General features: G+C 39.0%; 1 protein-coding gene across 6 annotated transcripts in view; it reads left to right on the forward strand.

Annotated features, from left to right (window-relative positions):
• The window catches only part of Eip74ef (Ecdysone-induced protein E74), a 188,081-nt gene that overhangs the window by 106,427 nt on the left and 53,991 nt on the right, over positions 1-27,663 (forward strand). Inside the window, exon 1 of one of the 6 annotated variants that reach the window (XM_072896091.1) lies at positions 23,123-24,437. The exons of the other annotated variants lie outside the window; for them this stretch is intronic. Coding sequence (XP_072752192.1) covers positions 24,113-24,437 — 325 coding nt within the window. The 5' untranslated portion in view covers positions 23,123-24,112. Of the gene's footprint in view, positions 1-23,122; positions 24,438-27,663 lie in introns of those variants that run through there. 6 annotated transcript variants of the gene reach the window in all.

Genomic DNA, 27,663 nt, shown 5'->3' on the forward strand with positions numbered 1-27,663 from the left:
TTTCTTGCTTGAAAAAAAAATTTCTCTACCGCACGTTTTTGGCATTATATACCGAGAGCCAATTGCGACATATCGTATATCATATATTGCAGTAACACGAGATAAACTCCGGAGCGGGGACGCTTGTTTTTCGGAAGATTTTTATTCTATCGTACTTCCTGTTTGCGCTTGCTATCAGCTGACAAGATGATGGGCTTTATCGCCCGTTATCGCGCAGATTTATTTTCACTTTTCGCCACGCCCGTTGTCGTCTCGACGACGACGACGACAACGATCACGACGAACCCGGAAATCGCGTGTTAGGGACAAACATTTCCGACCTCCATTGGATCTCTTTCCCCATTTTCTCACTGTCACCGAAAGGAGTCTACGTGCGTATTTGCTCGTCTTCAACGCAATTTCGACCACCGGACGTTGTCAGGCGTCTCGACCGTATCTCTGCCGAGTATATAAAGTGCATCGCGCGGAGGGCTGACCTTCGACCTTCGCAGAGATAGGTACCACGGCCATTATCGCTCACTTCCAGAAAGTACGAGGAAAGAGACAAGGCGGAGTCGGCAGAATGATTAAAAAGCGTGCGGTCCAAATAAAAAAAAATTGCGTACGGATAGTGTCAGATAAGGACCGATCGCGTTATTGAGGCTACGAGAGTGACGTCGCAAGTATACGAGCTATGCTTAGCAATGGAATATTTAAGCTCTCTTTGATGCTTGTGTTTTTTTGGTCGCAGCGATACTTTTGAAAACTTTCGCGTAAGTAGGATCTGGCACAAATAAATATGATTGGTTTATTATTGTCTGATTATTGCATAATTTCTTATTTTTGATAAAAAAACATGTTTCTAAATTTTTTAAATTCTTCCAACTTACATTATTTTTTTTTCTAATTTATTCTTACACTCTACGTTTTATGAGCACGCAATGCATTGAAGGAAAATTATTAAAAATACGAACATTTTTAAGTCTTTCTATCTTTTCGTCATTCTAATACAAAAAATTCTGACTTTATTTTTCTAATAATTTTTTAAGCAAGCATTTCTTTTTAACTTATACGAGCTTATATAAAAAAATTTTTATTTAGAACATCTTATATATTGATCCTCTTATTATTCAGACTACATAAGATTGGTCTTTTATTCCAAAGCACGAAGATAATCCAAAGATAGAAGTTTATAATTTTTTTTTTGTTTACATTCCATTACAGAAAAAAAAATAACAAAGGGCGAAAGTATTCGATATTCGACAGGACTCTGCTACGTTTCTGCAATCTTATTGGTTTCGTAAAGTGTTGCTCAACTAACTGCGTACACTTGGGTAGAGAATAGCTCGGACCGGTCTGTAGTGTCGATCCGGATCTTTGTGTGCGAATCCTGCGGCAAAATTACAGCGCCCGCTCGTAAAACCCGCGATATAGGCATGTAGGGACGTCCCGGGTATTCGCGAGGATGTATGCGCGCAGCGCATTAAATGGAGATAAAGAGAGAGGAAGAGAAGAACGAGCGAGCGATAGAGAGAAGGAGAGAGAGAGAGAGAAAGAGCTCCGTCCGGTTTCCGCACGGCAAGAGCGAGAGAGGACGCAGGGCCGGGACCCTGACCCTCGACAATCCGCCCCTACGCACCCATTCTCGGTCCCTCTTCCATAGGAATTGCGTCAGAGCCCCGTGCCAATTAGCCGAACATGGCCCTCGCGCATCGGGAGGGTTCGCCGGTGTTAAAAATCTCGGAAAATTCCGTCATAATGACGGAGTGGCAAGATATATTTGACTCGGAAAAAAAGAGTGTGAGTTTGCAAGGATATAATCTTGGATCTCACTTTGCTCACTACTAGATGTTAATCTTGCAATTAATAAAATTCTAAAAACTTAAAAACAGACAGAAGAATTAACAATCGCCGTGCGATCTAATAATAAAGATTCGTAAAACTTTATTATTAAACGTTATCGCGACGTCGCAAATTCGTTCTATTTTTTGCTTATCGATCAATTTTGAATAGAACGATTCTTACGAAACGCTTTTTCCGGGAGACTACATTTTTCGTCGCCCTCTATTCGTTAATTAACTCGTGCCTTTGTTATAATTATACCTCGTGGAATCATTGTTCCATGAGTGAACTTCCTGGAACAATCAATAAAATGTCTAATACTCGATATTTGAGATATTTTTCTTCAACGCTTGCGATATATTTTATCTTACAAATGTCAGATTCTCTTTATATCTAGATGTATAAATTTTGCCCTTTTCCTTTCTTGGAGAAACTCTTCAAAATATAATAGAAGTGAAAATAATTGTGCAAGTAAAATTTTAATTAAAAAAAAAATTTTTTTTTAAATGGTTATTTGAAGGAACTTTCTAATGAATACAAAATTGAAAAAAAGACTAATTGAATCATTTGATAATTGGAAATTAGATTTAAATAAATGATTCAATTAGAACATTTATCAACAAGGGATTGTTATATTGTAAAAAAATATAAAAAAGACCATAATCCTTTTATTATTATTTTTTTAATATTTAAATTAAAAGCTATTTTTAGCACGTTTTAACATTCGTGGCCAAATTTTTAATTCTTAAAAAGTGAGACAATTAAACTTAAATGCGAGATTTATTTGTAATAGTAGGATCGATTTAAAAGTAGGACACGTCTGTAACTTTAACTGTCATTACATTTACAAATGTACATGTTCAGAGAATTAATGATAGTTTTTTTAGAAGCCATGTTTGCTTAACTTTCATTAAAAATTGAGAAAATATTTCTATTATTTACTAATAAAAATAATTATTTATATTATTTATTAATAAAAATAATACACATTTACTTTTTTTCTCTCTTTTGAATTCTAACAAGATTAAAATAATGCAACTTTTTAAGGTGCTATTTCTGAAATTATACAATAGTGATTTTATTATCGTTTACGTTAAAGTATCATTTATCCGATGAATTATATAAAGACGAAAATTTCGAGAATTATGTAAAGATGTAAATGTAATATTTTGAAAAGAGGTAGACTGATATTTATAACGAAGAATGCTTAATTCGTTAACGATACGTGACTTTTGCTTGACGTCTTCTGGATCATGTCCTTTTTTTCACAAATAGGTAAAATAATGTGAAATAAAAGAAACAAAACTATTTTAATTACATTTATTGCATTATATTCATTATATACTCAATTATGAATAATTAATAATGGCTGTAATATTTTTTGTATTATGTAAGTATAGAATCTTATTTATTTTACGAATAGGAAAAATAAGTAGTATTTTAAATATCTTGTTATATTTGAAGCAAAATATTCCAAACTATTTTATTTAAATAGTCTGTTCGTTCAAAATGTGCTTATCGTGTATCATGTTTTTCTCATTTTTCTGGCAAAATGATGATACGGTATTTTATATACGTTTAAAATATGTAGAGGTGAGGGGGAGAGGAGGAGAGGACGCAAAGACTTCTCTTAGTAGGTGTCGGGTCGGCGGATCATGTCGTTTCCACTTTGTCTTCTTCCACGTCTCGAAATTTAAGAATCAGTGGTAGCCAAGGAGGCGAAATAGTCGAAGGGCGAGCGCAGGAGAACAGAGGAAGGCAGGGAAAGACTACGTGTCAGTTCCGAACCATTTTTTGCGGGGTTGGCCTCGATAGGACACCGCTCCTGACGAGGGTTCGCGTGCTGTGTCCCGGCAAAAGGACTTCGGTGCGTTCACCGAAAGGCAAAAAGAAGAAGGAGGAGGGGAAAGCGAGAAAGAGGTCCTGCGAAGACTGTACCCGCTTGTCGCTCTGTCTCGGAGGGTGAAACGGGGGGAAAGGCTGTTTGTCGGCGGGACGGATGTCTGGATTGGGGTAGGACACGCCTGGAAGGACGTCCCGAGGACGAAGACAAAGGGGGGTAGGGGTAGGTCAGCACCCACCTACGCAATTCTTGCGGAATCGATATACCTTCGATCTTCTATAACATGTATCCCCGGGTGAGAGCTCCCTATGCCTGCTCTCGAGCCTAACCACGCCTCAATGGAAGCGGAGAAGTGAAGTATAAAAATGTCACGCGCACGCACCTTCCTGTGCCGGCCAAAGCTCCAGGGCCGAGGCCCGGACTCCCGGATATCGCCGTTCGATAGCGTTGCGAGCCATCCGTAAATGGTTTTGGTTGTGGGAAATTCGGGAGGGAGTGACTTCGGAAAAATATTGCTTCTCTCGCTTTGTTGCATTATTAACAACTGCTAATGGCACGTGTTAGAAATCCAGGACAGAATTGAAATGGTTAGGTAAAAAAATTTATTTAAAGAGAGAAATACTGAATATGGTGATAACTATATTAATTTATTCTATAATCTGACATGAATATTTATTGATAGCATAATGAATAATAGAGACATATATGTGTGCAGTTGTAATAAAAAAATTTTATTATTATTTATTATCTTGTAAAATACAATTTTTTATAAGTCTTTAAAGCTAAATTTTATTTGATGTTTATTAAATAAAAAAGAGATGCGTGATTGCTAAATTTTTATAGATTTGAGTCTCTGTCACATTTATCACAGATTAGAGCAGAAAGTGTAATACTTGCAGAATTTTTTCGTTCTAGAGAAAAAGATGATTTAAAAAAAAAGTGAGACATGTTCACGGCGACTGTTAACAAATAATTGTTAACTCATTCTATTGTGTGTATTTTAATCTTAATTCTGTATGCACATCCAATGCAATTTAATCAATCACATAATTTCAATGGGTCGTGCATATTAATTACGAAATTGCGATAATCAATCACTATCATTCGATTGGCATGTTCATTATCACAAGACCGAAAATAACCCTATACAATAGTGACACTTGTGTTATCGTGAATCAGTGCTCGATAATATAGAATAATGCTTTTGGATGGAATGTGTGGGTACTAATTATTTTCGAAATAATATATATAATTATCAATTGTAAATGCTTTTCCTAATAATGCATGAAGAGAAATAAATTATGATGTCATACGCAAGATCGATTCATCCGTTTTTGATAAGGTAAAAAGTCAATATTGCGCACATAATAAAAGTGTATAAAGGCGGCGATGGAAAAAAATTAATATAAGTTTTATTTAAAAAGTATTCGCGGATCATTAAGTTCCATCTCGATTTTGCGACAATGCATGTTTCGTGACCAGGGGAATGGCTGCACGAACGGTGTTTACATGCTCACGTAACACACGCCCGAATGATTTATGTTTATTGAGTGCATTGATAGCACCGGGTAGGATTCACCGATAATGCCATATCTCCCGCATGTGTGTGTGTTTCTCTTTCGCGCTTTCTTCCAACTTTGTCGAAATCCGAGCGACCGAAAGAGGGGGGAAAGACAATAGAGGGAAGGAGAGAGCAAGGAGAGAGGGGAGGGGGGGGGGGCAGAATCACGCGAGGCTTCGTTCAATTAACTCCTAATCGTACGTTGCACCGCGACGGTACGGTCGTAAAAGCGTCACGCGCTCGTAAAAGCATCAGCCGGTACGCAAAACAAGTATACGTACGTAAGAATGGCTCGTACGTATGTAAGGGGTACACACATGTACAGGGCGCCCGCGCGCAAACACATTTACGTACGTATGGGAGCAGCAGCCGCCTTGGGATACATCAGTCAAGAGGGTGGAATGACGTCGTACGTTTTAAATACATTGCCTGAGGTATTATGAACATGACAATCAGGAAGTATGTAAAAATATTCACGCACACAGAGAAGAGTGACGTAATCTTGACTTCATATCCACGTATCGGATAAGATATATCTTTGGCCTTTTTTTTACGCGACCTCTTTAACATTATCGTGTCGCTAAGATATAAATTACTCATTATATACGAGTGGGGGGTCTATATAGTGGCTCTATGATGATAAGAAAGTGCAATATATTTTTTAAGATAAATTATTGAAAAAATGCAATACATACAAACAATAATATTTTGCAAATTTTTTCTTTATACTTTAGTATTTCATGTATTATCTCAATAATATGTGAATGTGGATCCGCGAATGTCGAGAGAGCGAGGTGCTAATTAAATTCATGGCACTTCAACTTCTCATTAAAATATTGCGCTATCGAATACAATTCTAATACGAATAATACAACAATGTAATGTGACAGGTAATAGCGCGTTGGAGGGAATGGAAATCTCTCGGTATGCGTATGTTCGTTTCCTCGCGATGTTTGATAAGAAAAAAAGAAAAGGTTTTCGCGTGCGCGAAAAACGTCGAAGCGACTCCTGAATGTCGGGGGAGGGGGGGAAAAAAAAAAGAAAAGTGTGACATTCCTTCCGTTTCGCGGAGAACAACTTTCTCGTTGTCGTCGCGTCTTGTATGTCACCGTCGATCGATCGAGACCGATCGATGTAGAAGAAACGCGCGGCGCGTTTCCCTTTTCCGCGATAAAAGCGACGCAGAAAAATCCGCTCGCGACGGAAGGAGGCTGAGACGAGGATAAGGAATCGCTTTCGATACGAGCTCTCGCTATTTTTACGTTCTCGAAGAGCGTGTCACACATACACACGTACACATACGTGCGTGTCTCTTTCTCGAGGGCGCAGGTAGATGCACACGCACGCAGTCGAGCGGCTGGTGGAGGGCGGTTGGGGGGGGGGACGCGCGAGGGAGAGGACGAGAGCGGTTGCATCGAGTAAGCGCGATGCAACGAGGAGGAGGGAAGGGGGTAGGCGGGAGCCGCGGGGAATGTTGCGGGGGGCACCGAGAGTAGGAAAATTCAGGTCGCGCCTTGACATACTTGCACTTACCACGTGCATCGGCCGAGCGGCACATGCGCATCGCCGTCGTTGCACCGCTCTCGTGGCGCGATTGGCATCGCGCGGAACTGTCGAAACCGCCGAATAACGCACAGCGGGACTAAGCCCTCTCGTCTTCCTATTATCCCGATATATTCGTGAAACTATCTCGATCATCGCACGGCTCCGCGTATAATCCGAATTATATCTTCCCGTAATTATATATCTGTCAAAATATATACGGAGAAAAAAATATTACGCTCTCGTGTATGCTGAAATTTAATCACATTACATAATCTACTACGGCTATAATTAAGACTTATCGAGTTTCATATATATGGAGAATTTCCATTTTATTCAATCTTTGTTAGCGAAGGACTTGCCGTTATGCATCGACGAAATTTTGTTTCTCGCAAAAAGAAACATGAAAAAATAGTTACGAAATAATTATCGGGAAATTATTCTACTGAAAATGTCGATCAAGAAGAAATGAAGAAAATTAAATTTGAAATAGAAAATGTAAATATTTATATATTATCCTTATGATTTTTTAATACGACGTGAAAAATGATTTATATAGTCATGTATATACTATTCGAATTACTTAATTAATTTTACGAATCAGAAATAAATATCTGCTTCTCGTTAGGTTAAACTTAAATAATATCAATCGAAATAATATTTCTCTCAGTATATACACTATTTTCACGAAAATGTGCAAAAGGCGAAAGTGACGCGGGGTATATCTTCGTGTTCTTTTTATCAGAGTGCGATAGTCAATTATCGAAGTTGCATGAATTGCAGGCAGTTGCGATTACTCCCGCAAATATGCGGGATATTACGAAGAAAATGACGATTACGACTCGATGGCCGCAACTTTATGCGACCCGATTCTCGTTCGCCGTTTAAAATAACGTCGAAATCTGTCTGCAGATAAATGTTACATCGCGCCGTCGCGTCGACGTAACGTCGTAAATTCGGCCACTGCACTTTCGGCTACGATCTCGCGCGACATGTGACGATAAAAGATGCATGGGCGGAAAAATGGATCCGACGCGATGAAATGGAGTATGATTTGACACGTTACTGTTGGGAATCGAGGTTACAACACTTGGGAAGGTTTCGTCCATCTCGGTCTATCCGTCCATTCTTGTTTGTTCGACGCACGTCGACGGACACGTCGTCGATTACAAGAGACGCCTTATAGAGAAGAAAGGTGATGTACGTGTCAGAAATTTATCGTATCTAGAATCGCAAGCGTATAATGTCTGTAAACTATATGATCGAGTTTACTTTTTCAACTTACATGCGAGTCTTTACATATTCAATATTCTTAAAGAATTCTCTCTGGCGAATAGTGTACTTACTACTTTAATATTTTATAAAAGAATGATTGTTCTTTCATTATAAGAGCTATGCCTGATGCTTGATTATCGCGTTCACACGCGAGCACAAATGTCATGTTTTGAATCAGATGGTTATCTGTCAGATAAGTGAAAGTAATAAATGCAACAAATGGAGAGATCATTGTATTTATAATTAGTACATAATAATATTATAAGAATAAAATAAAATGACGGAAGAAATATAAGATTAGAATGTCTAGAGATATAGAGTGTCCTAAATTGTTTTTAGCACAGGTATAGATAGAATCTGTGTGTGATCGTTCCAATGCCGAATTACTAATCTATAATTATGAACTTGCTTAATCTAAAACTTAATTATCGATGTGTATACATCATAGACTTTGAAACGTGTAAAAAATTATTTTCCGATTAATCTTACAAAGTTGTTTTAATAAAATCTTATATTTAATATGTGGCTTAATCATGAAAATATTTGGTGTAGATTATCAAGTATGACACGACGACAAATTTTCTAAAATTCAAAGATTAATATTATTTATCGAAAAATTTACAACTTAAAATTATTTATATCTTGTTACTGCCAACTTATTTGCTTCTATGATTACTTCAATCGAACCTTCATTTTTCGTGATTTTTGTTACAAGTGTAATAAAGACAAACTCGGCGAATTAAGAAAGAAGATCCATCTTCATTGTCGAAGTAACGGCAAATAAAAAGAAGTACGTTTTCGATTTGTTCTTTGCACAAGGTAAGTCAAGTTTTCTCGCGAAAAAAATGGAATGTTTTCGTAGCTATAGCTACGTTCAGAATTTCCACCCTTTGACGAAAGAAGATGGATCCATCTTCATCATCGAAGTATAACAGCAAATAAAACGAAGTACATATGTTTTCGGTTTGTACCTTGAACAATTTTTTCGCAGCTATATATCCTCGCTCAGAATTTCCACTCCTTGTTCGGTTTTCCATATTTTTCGAGTTAGTAGATTACTTCGAACTTCATCTAACCTTTTTCCTCAAAATATCTATCAATCATCTTAATCTTCTTGAATCGAACTTGAAGAACAAAAAAAATTGATCGACTGATCAATGAACTCAAAGCGATAAAAGAATGCGATTTACTGTTATTAACAATAAAAAAGAAAGAATTTTTGAGTGAGTTTATTTATTCTATTAATATTTTATTATATATGTATATTGCAGAGAGTATAAAACACTAAAGTTACGGTATCGAAAGAAATATATGAAATGATTATAAAAATTAAATAAATTAGATAAACGAAATCTGAATTTCATGGGAAAATCGAGTAATTGATTTTGCAAGATTTCCTACAGCCGAGTGCACCAAATGATAGGCCGGACATCGTAGCTCATCGAGGAACGAAATGATTCTCGTCTCGAGGGAACGAGGGGGGCAGGGAGGGGAAAATAACGAAGACGGACAACGATAGATCGGTGCGTGAGACGGGCTTAAAGCAACGCAACGATGCAAACCCGACTCGCCGGCCTATCTAGGCCAGGGCTAGCGTGGCGAACCAGCTCGCTCGCTCGTTCGCTCGTTCGTGCGCGAAGAGCGCGCCTGCTTGTATGCAGTTCTGCGCGTGTTTACCTGGGCTACCACTACTTGTACGCACGTGTATGTACGTGTACGTGTACGTGTAAGCGCCTCGCAAACTCCGAAACGTCGACGGAAGAGCGGATGAGATGTAGGGGGAAGGGGGATAGTAGTCTCGCGCGGCTGGACCGGGTATCTACTTGGCACTATCTCCTTAAGCGGATGAAACGCACACGCATATATGCATGCATGCACGCGAGAGACTCGGCGAGATCTCGATCTCACTTTCGATCCGCGCGTAGATCCGCCGCCATATCCTTGCGATCACCTGTATCACCGCGGTGTGTCATTTTATTGCCGGCTTCAACGAGGCGAGGAAATGTGAGAATTCGCTCGTTACATTTATCTTTGGATGATTGAGATTTTGTGGAGGGAGGGAATATCTAATTTAATAGGAGTTCTTAATGATAAATTTGATTTTTTTCTCTCGAATTTACTCTTTTTAACTTGTTTTTCATAAAGCGGACTCGATATACGAGAAAACAGCGCGGACTGCAAGTATGCGCAATAATGTGTAAATTCGTGTCATCGCCACACTTGGCGACAGATAATTAGAATCGACGGAATTAAGCCGATGTAATAAAATTAAATGATGAGAAGAGAAAAAAGAAATCACAGAAAGATATACGTAGAAAACAAACAATGGGGAGTGAAAGAATACTATCGCGACACTCTTCGCGTCAAACGATTAAAGTGGCATTCGAGTCGACGAACTTAATGAAAAAATTACGAAAGAGTCTCTCCGGTTTTATTATTAGACAACACGCGTCGCGTTTCGAGCCGCCTTGACACCGGCTCTTCATTGACGTAGCCGCGTATTACGACGCGACGTTTTAAATTTAAGGAGGAACTGGATCAGGTATGTCAAAAATTAATAAATCTAATGCATTTCGAGAATTCGTGAATTTGACATTGCGCACTTTTAGTAAACACTTTTTAAAAATTTTAAATTTAAGATATAAAATTAATAATTAATTTGTGAATTACATTCAAGATTTACCTTGTATAATATAATTTAATCTTAAAAACTATTTTTCTTATATTATAATAATATTAGCTTTAATTAAATTTTTTTTTTATAGTATGACTGTACCAGTCATTTTAATTGTACACAACAATTCATGAAAAATAAAAATTTTAATTTTACGGAGCAAAAACTCATAAATTAGATTTGTTAATTTTTGATTCCCCAGTCCTTAACAGCTTTTTGGGAAAGGAAAAAGTCACAGGTCGTTTTGAAAGTTCAACAAGAACATTTTGGTTCGCATAACGAATGAGTCAAAAACGGTCACGTTGATAGAAATTTTAGCGAAACATCCTTCAGCGACAATTTTTAACGAAACGTCATGACGGAATATTTATACAATACATATTGCAAAAGAATTTCTTAGTATCGCGCGATGATATTGTTTGCGCGTGCGATTCGCACGAATCCCTCGTGTATTTGCAGTTAACAATCGATCGACCCAGAGAACCCGATGCAGATAATCGGCTTCGCTTACGACGACGAGGCAGGCCTGCCTCGCTGTTAACGCGCTGCACACACGCATTTCTCATCGAGTAAATAATAATTCGCGTTCGCGCGAGTTGTCGGCTGCCATGGCGAGGTAATGGGAACTCGAAGCAGGAAATAAAACCTGACTCACATTTAATTGCTTTCAGTGCCCCACTGCGCTATACGACCGCACGAATAAAGCGTATTTTTAATTTTCAACGAAGGAGGAAAAAACTCTGTTTTGTATGAGTCGGCAGAAAATTTAGAAAATTAATTAATTTTATTTAATTTCGGAATTTGCATAGCTTATTATCATTCTAACTATATTTTATTTTTTCATTTTTTTAATTGTATTCATTTTTAAATAATTTCTTTTTTTACTTTAATAAGAATACGAAATTATTATTCTGACAAATTTTATTATATATGTATATTGGAAAGATTTATTAGACAAAAAAATATAATGTAAATAAATTCTCCTCTATTCTCTCTCTCTCTCTCTCTCTCTATTCTTGTTTTGCTTGCAACGGAGAGTGTCGTTCATCTCGACAGACGAGCTTGTTGCATCGTGTCAATGTGTTTGCGATTTCCTGACGAGAATCTTCTTTTGCTTGCCTTGGACTTTGAACGATGACGCAAATAGTAAGATATTTGGACGAAAATAATAGCGGAGGTGTGGACGTGCGGTAGGTCAGCGAGCGCACGAATTTCAGAAAGTTCAAACAAGGTAATCACAGAAACGTCACATTAATTAAATGAATGACAACGCGTAAATTTTTCTTCTTAAGCCAAAGTGTTTAAATATAACATTCCTGTATATAAGTTAGAAAAGTGAAAAAGGTCACGGAATTCAAAAGTAAATAAAAACATGATCCAGACTTTTATTTCTTTTTAGATTTACACATTTTATTTTGTTAAAATCACGTATTTATAATTCGGAGGTTCCTTCTTCGCGATAATGTCTTTCTCTGTTTTTAAAAGTCGAGAGTATTGACGTACTCTTTCCAATAAGCCAACGTTGATTACAACGCCTACGACTGTTCTGCCGCTACAATGTACGCGACCTCTCTTAGAGGAAAAAAAAAAAAAAAAATTAAAATACTTTTTATATCTCAATGCCAGAGAACAGATGCGCCAACTATTTTCGAAAGGAGAAATATTTCTAATCATTTCCATCCTCAATGTCTTAATTTTAATTTTATATTCCCCGTCTCCTGTTACTTTTCTTCTCGCGTAGCGTCCAGGAGCATGCTAATAAACTCCGCTCCGCTCCAGTCCGTCTCCTTCGCCGCGATCCTTTCCGGGCTCGCCGGCGTCGCCTCTCTTTGTCCGGCCTGGCCTGTGTGTATCCTTACTCGCGTGTTGCACCAGGTCTCTGGAGCTATCTCTCTCCGGTTCGCGAGTGTTGCAGTTGCAGTTGCACGCACGGTGGGGGGACACGCAGGCCTTGGGAGAGTTCGCTGCACCTCCCGTCCGTCCGTCCGTCCGTCTCTCTGTCCTGCCTCTTCCCTCCCTTCCGTATGCTCCCCCGCTTCTCCCGCGTAGTCCACCTTCTTCGTTTACCCTTCTTTCTTCCTCCTCCTCTTCCTCCGCCTCGTCCTTCCTCCTCATCTTCGACGACTACTTCCCCTTTCCAAGTCGCCGCTAGTTTCGCACATGGACACACGTGGCCGCGACGTGTCCGTATGCGTTTGCATAGACGTGCGTCATGCCGCGTGTGTGTGTACGTGTATGTGTATGCGCGTGTCCGCGTCTCTTCTCTCTGCCTTTTCCTCTTCTTCCCCCCTTTACTCTCCACGAGAAAAGGAGATACGACACGATCTTTGGGCAGCGCGACTCTCGAAGAGACGACGGATTCCTTGTCGGGAATGTAGAATTAGCGTCACGTAGCGTATAGATAGATCTTCCTCTCGAAATCTCGCTACCGTACACTAGGATTTTATCACATACTTTTAACATAACTGAGTTAATTGATATGTATAACTCTACGACAAAAACGGACAAGATGTGATTTTTTTGTTTTAATATACCAAGCTGTGTAGGAAAAGACTGCCAAAACATAGGAGAATTTTGAAACATAGTACGTACACATATTTGAACATCACGTGGAAGGAAATCACAATTCCCTGAAAAGCTTTCTGCATTTTTTATGTTTATCAGAGGAGACATCTCTATCTCGAGTTTATTAAATCTTGAACAAAGCAGGAAGCCAGAAGAAAACCTTCCGTCGACGTCTTCAAAGCAAAGCGGATCTGCTTCACTTTCGTTCGTGCAATCTTCGCTCGCCTCCGCGAATCGAACGGCAATATTCGACATCTCTCGCCAGCGAACAACGAGAACAGAGAGAACGAAAGTGCAACCATGTTGCGTTTACGGCTATAAGCGTGGAGCTGTGCCAAGCTGGGTGTACAGTCAGTCCGGGTAACTCTCTCTGGTAGACACAATAAACGTTTCTCGAAGGTATATATCCGTTCCGTGTCTCACGACGAGAAGGCCGAGTTGAAGTTCCGCGACGTTGAAAAGGAGTAATCATACAAGTCGATTAAAATTGACGACTTTGATGCGATTTTAGTTTCATTATTTATAGACCACCGCACGAGGAACATATCTGGCAGAGAAATAAAAGCGGAAAATTTTTCATCCATATCAATAAGTCAGAAGCAAATTAAGATTAAAAATAATCTTAATGAATGAATGAAAAAAAAAGTTAACGTTACAATCTTGAGGATATTTAGGATTATAAATGATAGAGACGGAATTATAATTATATAATTACACATGACAAAGACCGATAATCTGCTTAATTGAATTATATTGATCAAACTTAATTTATATCTTGAATAAATTAATTTTTAGCAAAAAACATGCATTTCTGTTTGTTAGTATTTATTCTAATTAATTTTTGTTATAATTTTATTCAACAAACAGTAAATTTAAATATCTCATTTATAATCTTATTTATATAATTAAATGTAGATGTAATTTTTTGTTTGTTGAAAATGTTTTATTTAAAATAATATTTTGTGTTTTCTTTAAATTTTTAGAAGAATATAGAATGACGAAATGCAAATAAAGCGTACAAAATAAAACTACATGATATAAACTAAATGACAATAACATCAATAATAACAAGGTCGATTTCCACGCGATCGCTTCTATCAAGATTGAAAGTGGAGATCTTGTAATGGAAAAACCGGTTGAGATTAAAAGACAGAAACAAAGGGAAAAATTCAACATTAACTCGATGAGGGAAATTGTAGCAAAAACGAAATCTGTTGGAATCGAGATATTCTGTATAGAGTGGTCCGTAGTCGAGATAAATCTTTCGCGATGATACGCGGCCGATTCCGACCGCTAATCAACCGACCGAAGACGAGAGCGGAGAAGCGCGACGTAACCGAGCGAAAGAATTGCAAAAGGCGTATTTAGCAACGAGCAGAGCAGGAAGGAGGAGGAAGAAGTGGAGGCCCTCCCGGTCGTTCCGGCCGCGTGCGACCGAACACATTGTAGACACAATAAAGGGGAACGTTTTAAACAATAACTTCGCGGCCGGACGTGCGTCCGAGACGCGCGTGTGGGAGAGAGAGAGAGAGAGAGAGAGAAAGGTACGCGATGCGTGCGTGCGTGCGTGCGTGCGTGAATACGGCCGGCTGTGCGTGTTGGTCTCGTTGGAATACGGATCGCGGACCTTGGAAGCCGTTCGTAGCGGATCGAGAGAATCTTTCCGGTTCTCGCGGACGTGAGCTGAGGGGATTCTTCTTCTTCTTGTTCTTCTCCCTCTCTTCTCCTTCTTCTCCTATTTCGCCGTTCTTCCTTCTTCTCGCGCGCCCTATCCACCTCTTTGCCCATCTCGTCGTTTCCTCTCTCTCTTCTTCTTCTGTTGCTTCTTCTTCTTCTTCTTCTTCTTCTTCGGCGTATGTCCTTGGAAAGTCGCATGCACGGGACTGCTTCACGGTTTCTGGCACCTTCTCGTAACTGCTCGTCGAACACGCGCCACGCTTCGCGGGACGCGCGGGACGAAGGGGTCCTTATCTTCTCGGTGCGAAGCAACACCGAGAATTCCCGGATTCCTGGTTGAAGGACGATGACGATGATACAGACGTGACTGTTTTAATTATATTGCGAAAACTTATTTACGAAAGAAGATATAAATATCCTTTTGTTTGCACGTGAAAAATACATCCCAAGATGCATCTTACGATCAATTTCATTACGACTGCGATTGTTATTTTAATATTCAAGTTTATTGATTTCGGGAAATATTTTTACTGATAAGTTTTACTTTTGTAGAAAAAAAAAAAAAAAAAAAAAAAAAAACACGCGAAATGAAAGAAATGATTTTACATTATACGGCACTTGTTTTCAACAAAATACCGGCGACAGGAAAATTTTCCGGCCGTTGTTATGTGGAACGCGACGGCGATTTCGCCGGCGATTTTTCTTTCACTCGCGTTTACTTGCCTCGGGTTGTGATTTTCACAGGAGGAAAACGAGACGGTGCGAGTGGTGCGCGCGCGCATTCGCGCGCCTTGGCGGATCCGCCACCCTCGTGTCCTTGAAGAGTCTCGGGAGTCACGAGAGGAGGCCTCCTTCACGGTTTCTGACACCTTCAGGCATATCCGCCACGCTTGTTGTTGCTTCTCCATCCAATGCTAATCTAGAGAGGATCAAATTTAACGAGCTGTCGATAGTTTTCCCCTCATTGATTAATATAATATTACCGATACTTCAAAATTAATATTTTACAATAGTTAATTAGATTCTAATTATAATATTTTCGCAATGATATAATTAATTAATTAAAAAATTAAAACTTGCAAACTTGATATCCATTGAAAAGATATATAAAAAGATACACGATAGAGTTATTATTATACGCGAGAAATCATTGCATTTTTATTTTTATTTATGATACTGTTGGACTTTAAATCTGAGATTATCATGAACATTTGAAATCTTTAATGAAGTTTATCGCAAAATCTTAAATTTGCCCTTTTGCTTTGAATGATTTGAAATGATGAGGGGGCAAAAAAGGAGAGGAAATCATCCGCGTCGGGGAGAAACGTGTCGAGGAAAAGTGCGCGTTAGTCTCGGACTGAATCACCGGCTAATGTCTCTTCCTCCTCTCTTTTCACCTTCCCGCAAGAATAGCGAAAAATTAAAGGCGCTTCCACGCCGGCGAGGCTAACGAATCACGCAATATTTAGAGAAACTTTCGCGACGCATCGTCTTTGATGCCTATTAATTCTTAATTGTAACGCTCGATTACCCATTATCTTATCGCAGAGTCTCTATTTAACATAATACTTTATATATAACGTTTATATTTAATATCTCGAATGAATTGAGTTGTTTGTCATCGCAGAAATAATTTTAATAAAAATTACGATAATGCTAGATTTGTCTCATATTTTGGTATAATAATGATCAATTTTATGAAATAACGATGGTATAATCAAATTCTTTTTAACTTTAGTTGAAAATAAATAATTCCCCAATATCGTAGGTATTGATAAAATAATTGCGGTTGTTTTGCGTAATGGATCGTGGAATTTGCGACATTTATTTCCAGAGATACGTAAATAGTTCGCAATGTTATGATAAATCTCGGCGGTGAGATTTTTTTTCGCAAACTATATTTTCTCTCGTGTAGCGAGAGTAGTTCGACGCGCTGCAATTATTGGGAGGCGCATGCAAGTCGGCGTTTCGTGTTAATTCTTTCTAAGCCATTTAATCGAATCGCCGCATCAGATATTAATTGCGGGACGACGGAGAGGACGGCGAGAAAAGAACGAGACGGGATGCACTTTCTTCGCCGCGGTCCACGCGCACTGTTAATCGTTTCGCGGCATCGTTAATTAAATGCATTCGTTAAAACATCTTTCTCCACCACCGCGATCTCGCGGCCACGAAAGCCCCATGATTTTCCGAGAGTTTTATGATAATGTTTTGCCATGTTTTTTTTTTTTTTATCTTTGACTCTGAATCGATGTATTATGACGACGGTATTTTTATACATATATGTTTCTGGAAAGATACATTTTACACAAAAGCTTACTTGACAATTCTTAAAAATTGAAGAAATTTTTTACAATTATAACAACGTGTAAAGGAGTTACGAGAATACCCAAAAATCCTCGGTACAATTTTGAACTATTTGCTACCTGAGAGAAGATTGTGAGTGACAAAACTTGCCTGTGCTTTGAAGAGCGATAAATCAATTGTATAATAAAGTTTAGCGTACGGCACAACGAGATCGAGATGACAATTGGAAAGGTTGACGGCGTTCGACGTAGAAAGTCGAAGAAAGAGAACGTGACGCTTACATGCAGAAAATTGAACGGCAAACTAGTACTACTACGACGATATTGCGATAAATAATTAGCGGACGCGTCACGCGTATGGGGTTCTAATATATGTAATACATGTGATTTAGCCTTGTTGGTCGTCAATTATGAATAAAACAAATAAATATAGATCGAAAAATGAACGAGCAATTAAATAAATAAATAAAAATAATGCCGAGAATAAATGAAGAAGTGGAGATAAATAACAGATAGCGGAGTAATGGCCGAAGAAATAAAGAAAGCGTAGGATTTATCTTTACTTGAAGAGAGATTATAACCTTTCCCCATATCTCTGAAGAAAATAGGCGAAGTATGACGCGCATTGATTAGAGTATCCTTTGCATTCCTCGATTAGTAATTTCATGCTACCAACTTCTTCGTGCGCAAAAAATTTGTTAAATAAAAAATATGTTTGTATTAGGTGTGATAGTAGTGTTGGAATTATATAGATTGAAAAGAGGAGCGCGTGAAACTTATTACACTAATTATTGTTCAAAAATTAATTATTTAATATAAATTGAATTTGATATTAAAAACGCAATTGTTACTTTTGCGGAAAGATTCTAAAGAAAGATTCATGCGTCAATGCACTTGTTGCATTATCTAACTTTATAAAAGGTGATGAGATACCTTTATATATCGTTTAAAAATTTAAATGAAACAAAATTAGAAACGAATCGTGCGTCACGATGTCTTTTGACGCGCAGAGCTGATACTTCCTTTTGTCATAATTATGACAGTGGCGTAATCGCCTCTCAACGGTTGGACGTGCTCAAAACTGATCAAGACACCGTCGTGTTTCTGGGTCACTCGGTCGTATATCACCGAATTAGCCGGTAAAAAATAAATGCGACCATTCTTCCGCGACATTTTATTAAAGCCGAGCGTATTATCTCAGCGAATGCGTGACATGGCCATTTTGTAATAGAGAGAATCCAGAAAAAAGATTTTTGAATTTTATTGAAATTTTTTAGTAACTGTATAATACTCGTTTAAAATATTGTTTTAAATGATAATTTACATTTTGTAGTAAATAAAATAACAGAAAGAATGATAATGCATTATTTATCAACAAATGTAGATTTTCATCTAAAACTAATATTTCAATCTGTTTTGTGTCTGTGTGTGTGTGTTATGTAATGTAGTAAAAAATCCTACATGCTATTTCTTTCCAAATTTCCGACATTTAACACGAGTTGTGAAGAATGATATTTTTAGCACGTTTGAAGTTTGAAGTTATTCATAAACTCTGCGAGACACGAAATGTTCGCGAAATGTTTTCAATATTATAAAACTTTAAATTTTTACATCAAATATGTGTCGAATCAGCATCAAGAGATTGCAATAAAATAATGGAGCAAAAGTAAAACACAGTTCCCATATATTGTCTTGAATATTTCACTTTACACAACATATTAAAAACTTGTCAAAATCGTGGAGGATAGTCATGCGAGTACATCTATTGTTTAATAATACAATGAGTCATATTAATTGGATAAACGCGAGTGACGGATTAGAAATCGCACTTTTCCTGGATGGGCGTTGTTTTGTGATCGAAACGAGAGTTACGAGATTTTCTCTCCCGGAGCCGTCGGTCGTTTTTGTGCCAAAATAACTCGGTCCCCCGTCGACGTGGTTCTGCCCCACGGAGGAACGACAAATCGAGGATACTAACGTCAGTGTCTCTCTTTCTCTCTCTTTACACGCATGCAGGACTCTTTAATGCAGATGTCTCCCGCCATCGTGGATGGCAGAAATTCGTTTCGCGTCGTAAAAACTTAAATGTCGCTCCTTTGAAACGATTCCGCTTCTGTATATAATGGTATGAGATAAGTTCGCCACAAAGTCCAAAGAGTATTTTAAAAATTCACTCATTTTTTAATTTTTGCCTCACTTTTAATACGGTTTTAATTATGTAGATATTTAACGTGAAAAGTATTTTTTTTTTTAATTGCTTTTTTAATTTATAGTATATGGCATATTCTGTATTATTAAAAAAAAAAAAAACTTTATGTGCTGCTGAGAACGCTAAAAAGACAATGTGCTTTATGCAGGATTTCTATAAACAAAGATCTCGAGTTTCGAGACATCCAGCGTATCGAAATGAAAATGTCTGTGAATGGATTGCGATAACGCACATCTGGGGATTGAATGTTGATCGATCTCTGTAATGTAAGGGCGATTTGTCACGAGCTCTCATACCGATGCGGCATTTAACGTGCGTACAGTATCGTACCTCACGCTGCGCGAGCCGCGATAAAACTTTCAAACTATTTCTCGCGTCCGATACTGCGGCATGACTCGTGCCTCGATCGATGAGTTCATCCTCTAAGGAAGACCGCGGTGGCACGGATAGCCGACAGGTATCGGAAAATGTCACTTGCTCTCTAGCTTTTCTACGTGATGAAACAAGATTTCTTCTCGTCGATTACGATATAACGCTGTCAGATTTAGATGTATCTTTCTTTCTCTCTCACTCTCTCTCTCATTTGTGCTTTTTTTACTTTAACATTTAGTATATAAAAAAAGAGAATGTATACTTTCAAATGAGTAATCTTCGAGATTGGTGCTGTATAATTTTATACCGATGTGTTTAATTATGTCTCAATCGATCGTTCGCGATTCCTCAGGTCTGTACATCATTTAATAGGTAAAGAGAAAAGTTTTTCGTAGAAAAGAATCCAATATTTTAATAATTTATTTTAATTAATAAACTCTTTTGATCATGTATTAACAATGTTAAATTAATTAACGACTATTCGTATTTGTATCCAACATATTACAAAATGAAATTTTCACTCTTGCTACAAAATGGCGAATAGTGTTTTTAGTAATAACAAATGCGGTTAGAATTGAATTTTTATTTAAGAAACTGATCGCTCTACTAATTCTCCGGGTTGCCACAAAATCATTTATTCCTATCGATTGTTAGACTTTCTCTGGGGCGCGATATTTTAGACTTGATTCTTAAATTTTGAATCGCGTAAGATAAAAAAAAACGTTTAAAAAGAATAAACATGAGCGAAAATATTTCAAAATTATATTTGAAGATGACTTAAAAGAATATAAATCAGCTAATTAGAGTTGGAATGAATTTTTTCATCTATTTACCAACTATGATTACATTTCCATATTTTATCTTTGGTTCTCCAGCATCCAAATTTTAATGCGACCTATTCGCCCGCTTGGTACATCTTCCTTTTTTACGAGACAACGGAATTGCAATGGCGAGGACTTGTTTGGACGTCGCGCGACGTCATCGACGAGGAGCAGTGTTCTCGTTGAGGAAATCCTCTGACAATGACGCGATGAGTTCTGGGAAGCGAGCGCTTCTTTCTTGTCTCCGGTTATACATATATCCTTCCCGAGGCAACGAGATCGCGTGTAGTCGGCGAGCCAATAATTTTGCAGCCTCTCTATCGCGATCTATCGAACATCTCGATATATAAAGCGCTTTTCTTCTTCGCTGCTCAGGGCCTGCCGGGCTTCCCTCGTGCAACGTACGAGTTCGCGAGGCCTCGATGTCGCTCGAGAACAAGAGATAGTCGAGTGATAAGACCGCTGATAATCCGAACGAACATTATACATATACGATACTCATCGTCGCCACCACGTGAAATTATACTGCGTTCAGGAACATAATAAACAGATTGCATTTTAAAAATTATTTAATTGGAAAATAATATAGCCGCGCGCAACAGTATGCTCCCAGAATCTATTAACATCATCGATTTGTAATTTGAAGCAAATTAACATTAAAGTAATAGATATATTCGTGGATATCATCGAAACATCAGAGATCAATGCAAAAATTAAATTAAAATTATTTATTCGACCGTCTCGATGTTCATTCCTTTTCGGAAACTAATGTTAAGTTGATTTTTCTCTTCTCTTTCTCTCTCTCTCTCTCTCTCTCTCTCTCTCTCTCTCTCTCTCTCTCTCTCTCTCTCTCTCTCTCTCTTTTACACAGAGAGGAGAAAGGATTAAAAGCCACAGCGCCTACGCACGGCCGCCTTTTTGGTGAACGAAAGGTGAGTCGACCGGCGCGACGCGAATTACGAAACGTCACCGCTTCGAAATTCGATTCGCGTATCACCGCTCGAGAGCAACGTAGTTGCACCTGTGTTTACCGGCTGCAGCGCGGTCGACTCCGGATTGGAAGGAAGAGAGTTCCTTCTCCCGGCGACCTCGACCACGCACGTTCACCTATACCGCGAAGAGTCGCTAGCATTCCCGTGCGTGCTCGCGACTGACTTCTCCTTCCCTGCGACTGACGGACCCGCGCATCAAGGCGGAAACAATATCGGAGGGCCCTCGTGGGCCTAGAGCAAGCCATCGAATTTTCTGTTTGACGATGGGGACGGTTGCAACGAGATACGATTGCATTTTTTATGTCGAAGAGTGAGATAAAGGATTTTCTAATACAAATTTAGATACCTCACCGCGGAGATAGATACTTTGCAATTTCAGAATTGACCTCTCGACTTAGATTTAATTAGACACGTTGCCTCTTCTCTTAATTTATTTATTTCTTAGCATTGAATATGGTACAAACTAAAAATTTATTGATCAATATTCAGGTTTAACTTAATTTTTTTAATATTCATAATTTACTACATTTAAACATTTTTCTTGCATAGAAAGTAAGGAACGATCATATCCGACAATTTCTGCAAATAAAATTGCGAAATGTTATTTGTTATTTATACGTAGGTATATACTATTGATTATATTTGCTATTGGTATTTATATATACTAAACTATATGTATTACATATCTGTTATTTATTTAAATATTATTTTACGTGCGCGCTCGATGCTTTATTCTCGAGAGCGTGATAGGCGCTTCTGTTATTCGCCTCACTTGTTTTATTCTAGTTTATTTTGGGATTCAAAACTACTTGTATTTCCCGACAACTGAAGGTTAATGTCACGCGAGAGGTACGGGTGCGTCAGCAACCCGTTGCGAGCTTTCGGTTAGGTGTCCTATCCCAATAGACGGAAAATAGCTTTCCTTCGTGCAGATGAACGATAAAGAACGACAGAGCGAGTAAAGAAGGAGGAGAGAAAGAGAGAGAAAGAGAGAGAGAGAGAGAGAGAGAGAGAAAAAAGAGACATTTATTATTAGAGGCCAAGCGGGACCCCAAGCCATCGTTGCCTCCGCAGGGAGGGCGTCACGGGATCCGACATTGCGGTAGGCTACGCATATTCCGCGCGTTGCGTCGCGTCGCGTCGCGTCGCATCGCGTCGCATCGCATCGCATGTGTAATGGTACCGTGTTGTTGACGCATACGCGTGTGACAGCCGCCGCATCGCAACGCCGACTGGTGCTTCTCTTGGCTCGGCGCGGACGGACGGGGATCGGGGACGGCGCGCCGAGCCGAGCGCGGCCGAAGCCGCGCGACGAAGACGGCCGAACGCCGAAGCTTCGAAGAGCGTTTCACGGCGGAGCGGGGCGGGGTGGAGAGGGGGGGGAGAAGGAGGAGAGCGTGGCGCGGGAAGCGGGGCGCGACGCGACGCGGCGACGTGCGCGAGCGAGAGTGAGTCCGGCGCACGGAGTCGGAGTGTGAGAGTCTGGAGAAGTAGTGAGTGAACGCGCGCGAGAGTCTGGACTAGCGGGCTACCCCGGTTCCGAGTCAGTCAGTGTGCCACCGGCGACCGTAGCCTCGGTGCAGGAGAACGCGGTTACGCTCCGGCAGGTCGATCGCGTCCCTGTCTCTCCTCTCTCTCTGTTTTTTTTTTTTCCCTCCCTTTTCGAAGGTCTTTGCGGGCGAGCAAATATACTATATAGCGCGTGGTATTCCGTAGAATTTTGTGTACGGGCAATAGTGACAAGTAACAGAGTGATCGACCAAGTTGAAGACCTTCTTGTTCGCGCGCGACAGCTTTTTCCGGCTGTCATCGTTGAAGGCTGACTTTTACCGCGTTGGCGAACGTTCCGCGAGAGGTGAGAGCGCTCGAATAAGTGAACGGGTTGAGTCATCGGAAACCTCGCGCCGCGGTTATCTCGGAAAAGCGAGCGGAATTTGAATCGCCGCTCAAAGTACGGACCGTGTTTTCGCGCAGGTTCCCTCCGCCGTCTTTCACGAGAGGATCTCCTTCTCCGTCCCTTTTACCCCACGCGAACGAATCGTACATTCGTATCTACTCGACGTAAATAATCGGACCCTTCGTTTGCCGATTAAGTTTGCCGGAAGTGAGACGCATCCGCGTCGGTGTCGTAGAGCAGCGGGAGGACAAGCACCCCGCGAGAAGAAGAGAGGAAGTTCGAGGTACGATTCGAAGGACACGTCCGTCGTGCGCCGTCCGTCGTCGTACGGGGAAATCCCCTGGCGAGTGCAATGCCGTAATATTATCGTCGACGCATCGGAAAGTGCGGGATAACACACGTTCGCGAAAGGATTACGAGATGCCGTACCAAGTGTCCTGGTAGTGTGCGGGGAGGATCTATCGATTGTCGAAGGGATTCGGGAGAGGAGGGGGAGGAGGAGAAGGAGGAAGAGCGTCTAGTCTCTTCGCACCGGCGACAGAGTGCAACGAAGAATCATGCTCGAGGATCAGCCGTTGGATCTGAGCGTCCGCGTCGGCGATTACGCGGAGCTTGCCAGGGAGGACCGGGATGACGGGCCAGATCAGCGGGAGCGCAAGGATCTGTCAGACGATTACGGTAATCGCGCGGCCGCGGCCGCGCTCAGGCTGCGCGGATGCTTCGCCACGTCGTCCGAGTACAACCAGGAGCGGGAAGACCGCACCTGCTCCGAGGACTCGGACGACTCGTGCTCCGACAACAATCAGAAGAACGGCGGCGTGCGGTCGCGGTCCAGGCCGCCCGGCACTAAACCCTACAAGAAGAACCTCATGAAACGATACCGTAAGTCGAGATTTATTACGCGCCGTATATTTTCCCTTATCGCTACACGCGTTTCTTTCTCTCATCGTGTTTCGCCTTCGTACTTTTTATCGTTTCCGGAAATCCTCCATCAGATGTTTCGATAAGAGTCCGTTTTAGATTTTCAAGCCTCTGTTGCGTTTTAGATATTTTTTAACGGCAAATAAATCACGATTTGATTTGATTTGATTTTCGAAAAAGAGAAGAGACGAAATATATACGGCAGTATCTGAAAAATTTTGAAATTTATTAGAAAAAGATTTCCTACTTCACTTTAGATTGCGCGAGGTAAAATAATATCATAGAGATGTTGTAGCATCTATGAAAATTTATCTTGGTTTGCTCAGCGAGTTGAATTGAAAGGGATTAATCGCAAGATTATCACTCAATGTCGACATAGATTCTTCATACATAATACATATTAATCGCGATATATTGGTTGGTCGCTGATTTCAAGACCTATCTAACGGTACAAATTCTGTCAAGTTGTCGTATATACAATTCATACGCAATTCGCGGCTGTCATTCATCACCGTGTCATTCTTACGATAAGGTAGCTATTGTGTCATCGCGACTCAATTTAGCGTATATTTTTTAGTTGCTAATTTCTAAATTCGAACAGAATTTAACTAAAAATATCAATAAACAACGAAGGACGCTCCTCTTAGAATTAGAGAGGATAATAAAAATATTTTCTCTTCTTCTTTTCACTAAGCATATATGTATGGCAGTGTAAAAATAAATTTGTGCTCGTACTTTGTGTCGAAACGCAGTTCGTATAATCCATCATACAATGCGCACGCATATGCGTCGGGCCAGTGCGTAATTTCGGGCGATAAAAATATTACGCAAGCCGCGCCGTCGAAGGTCGTTTTACAAAGCGACGGCGGCGGAATCGAGATATTTGTCGACTCGTTTCACGTAATCGGGCCCCACAATCGTTATCACACTGTAAGGCCGTCTCCTCTCTCTTTCTCGCACCCGGCCAGATAATACCTTGTGACCTGCCCCAACCCCAACAAAATTAAAGCCTCTCGCGTATCGCTCGTACGACTCGTTCGATCTCTCTCGGCTCGATCGTGTCTCTTCGATCGAGATTTGACATTGCTTTTGGATACACCGGATGTCGTTTTATATACAAACAAGTCTCGAAAAAATAAAATTTCTCGACTGGTCGTAACGTGTTTTTGGATGCTGCTATATTTTTCCTGTTAGCTTTTTAACAATATTAAGAATTGGAAAGAGAATCTAATTGTTTCTCAACAGTTTTTTAAACATATCGAACGTAAGTTTTACTTAAATTCGTGTTAAATGGTTAATTTCTGTTTTTTTTTAAGTAAATTATTGAAAAAATAATATTTTCCTTCTCTTTTCAGTTTTAATATTATATGTATATTTTTACGATACTCTCTCTCTCTCTCTCTATATATATATATATATATACATATATAAAATATCAAGCCTAATAATAATAATTTCTAAACGATAAGAGATTAAAAATAGAATTATTGGAAATTAAATTTCAAAAATACAAACCATAAATCTTTAACTTCATTTAATTTCACACACACACACACACACACACACACACACACACACACACACACACACACACATATGTGTATGTGAGTGAAATTAAATGAAGTTAAAGATTTATGCTTTGTATTTTTGAAATTTATTTCCAATAATTCTATTTTTAATTTCTTATCGTTTAGAAATTATTATTATTAGGCTTGATTTTTTCAGGATTTAAATGTCGATTTAAAATTGTTAAAATATATAAAAAATATAATTGAGAACAATTTATAATACGGATATGAAAAACACATATATTTATTTAATTTTTGTACTTTTTCCAGTCATAATATAACATCGTAACAGCTTTTTCAATTACATTTATTTAATTTTAATTACATTTATTATAATTAATGTCTAATCTTGCTTAAGTCTCCTAACTATTAATACTATCGTGCGATATATTAATATATTGTCTTATTTTCTTATTTCTCGTATTATATTTTTATATTATTTATTGTGCCTTGAACTTTATTGATTTGTTCACTTTCACTTTTATTTTAAATCTCATTTAGAAATCTTTATCATTTGGTGAAACTTTTTTAACAAAAAGTTTCTGCCAAAATGAAGAACATAACGCAAAACTTCTTAACCCTTTCAAAGCACAAGAATAACACGCTAGGTATTCCTCTGTCTTTTTATTTTCTAATGACGGGAAATTCTTTAAAGCACAGGAAAGTAAAGCTCATTTTTCAACATAGTTAATTTTTTTTTTGTCAATTCAATTCTATGATTTATTATGGATGTCTACCTTTCTTCGAAGCGGCACTGTTTCACAAGTTTCTTGAACCATAAATACTTTTTTATGGGAGAGAAGGAGAGAAAGGATGAAATTTGTCAATTTTTCATCTCGAAGTTGAGTCGCTTTATTTTACAGAAGCGATTAATCCGATGATTATCGAGCATACGGGGTTTTAATAGTCGGAGGAAATCGTAGCGTTTTACCACGCTTGCACATGTATACAAGGGAAGAAAGAAAAAGAAAGCATCCGGATCTACCGTTGTATCTACTGTGACTTTTTATTACTCTCTCTTTTTTTCTTTTTTTTTTTTTTTTTTTTTATCAGTGGTGGAAAAAATGTTGGAGATCCTTTTTAGGGAAAGTACCGTTTTCTTAATGAACCCTTTTTCTGTCGAACCCTTGCCGGGAACGACAGTCGAAAAGCGAGAATATACAAACAACGCATCATCTCGTTCCTCACTCTCGTTTATAATACCTTGTTCGGTTTGAGAAGCCATTGGAGAAAGTCAAGAAGAAGGGGGAACGTGACGAAGGGAATAGATGCAACGTGGGCACAAACGTAGTAATAGTTCGAAATTTCCTTTTGCTTTTCGGTCGGCTTCTTCATTCCTATTGTTTTTCATTTCTTTTCTTTTATTCTTTGGTTGAAAACCATTTCAAAAAACTTTCACGTATTAGGTAGTCACACAATGAATTTGTGTTTACATCGGTAGCTAGTCATTTCCGGCACAAGATTATGTCTCGCTTCTGATTATTCAGTCTCTATTATGATACATTGTTTGACATTTATTATATTTTCTTTTTAGTCACAATGTATGTGTCATCTTTTCTTTTCGGCAATTCTTTCGAAGCTTTTAACGTGTCACAGTTAGCTCATACAAATCACAAATT

The sequence above is a fragment of the Anoplolepis gracilipes genome, chromosome 7 (assembly GCF_047496725.1).
Source record: "Anoplolepis gracilipes chromosome 7, ASM4749672v1, whole genome shotgun sequence".
Lineage (NCBI taxonomy): Eukaryota > Metazoa > Arthropoda > Insecta > Hymenoptera > Formicidae > Anoplolepis > Anoplolepis gracilipes.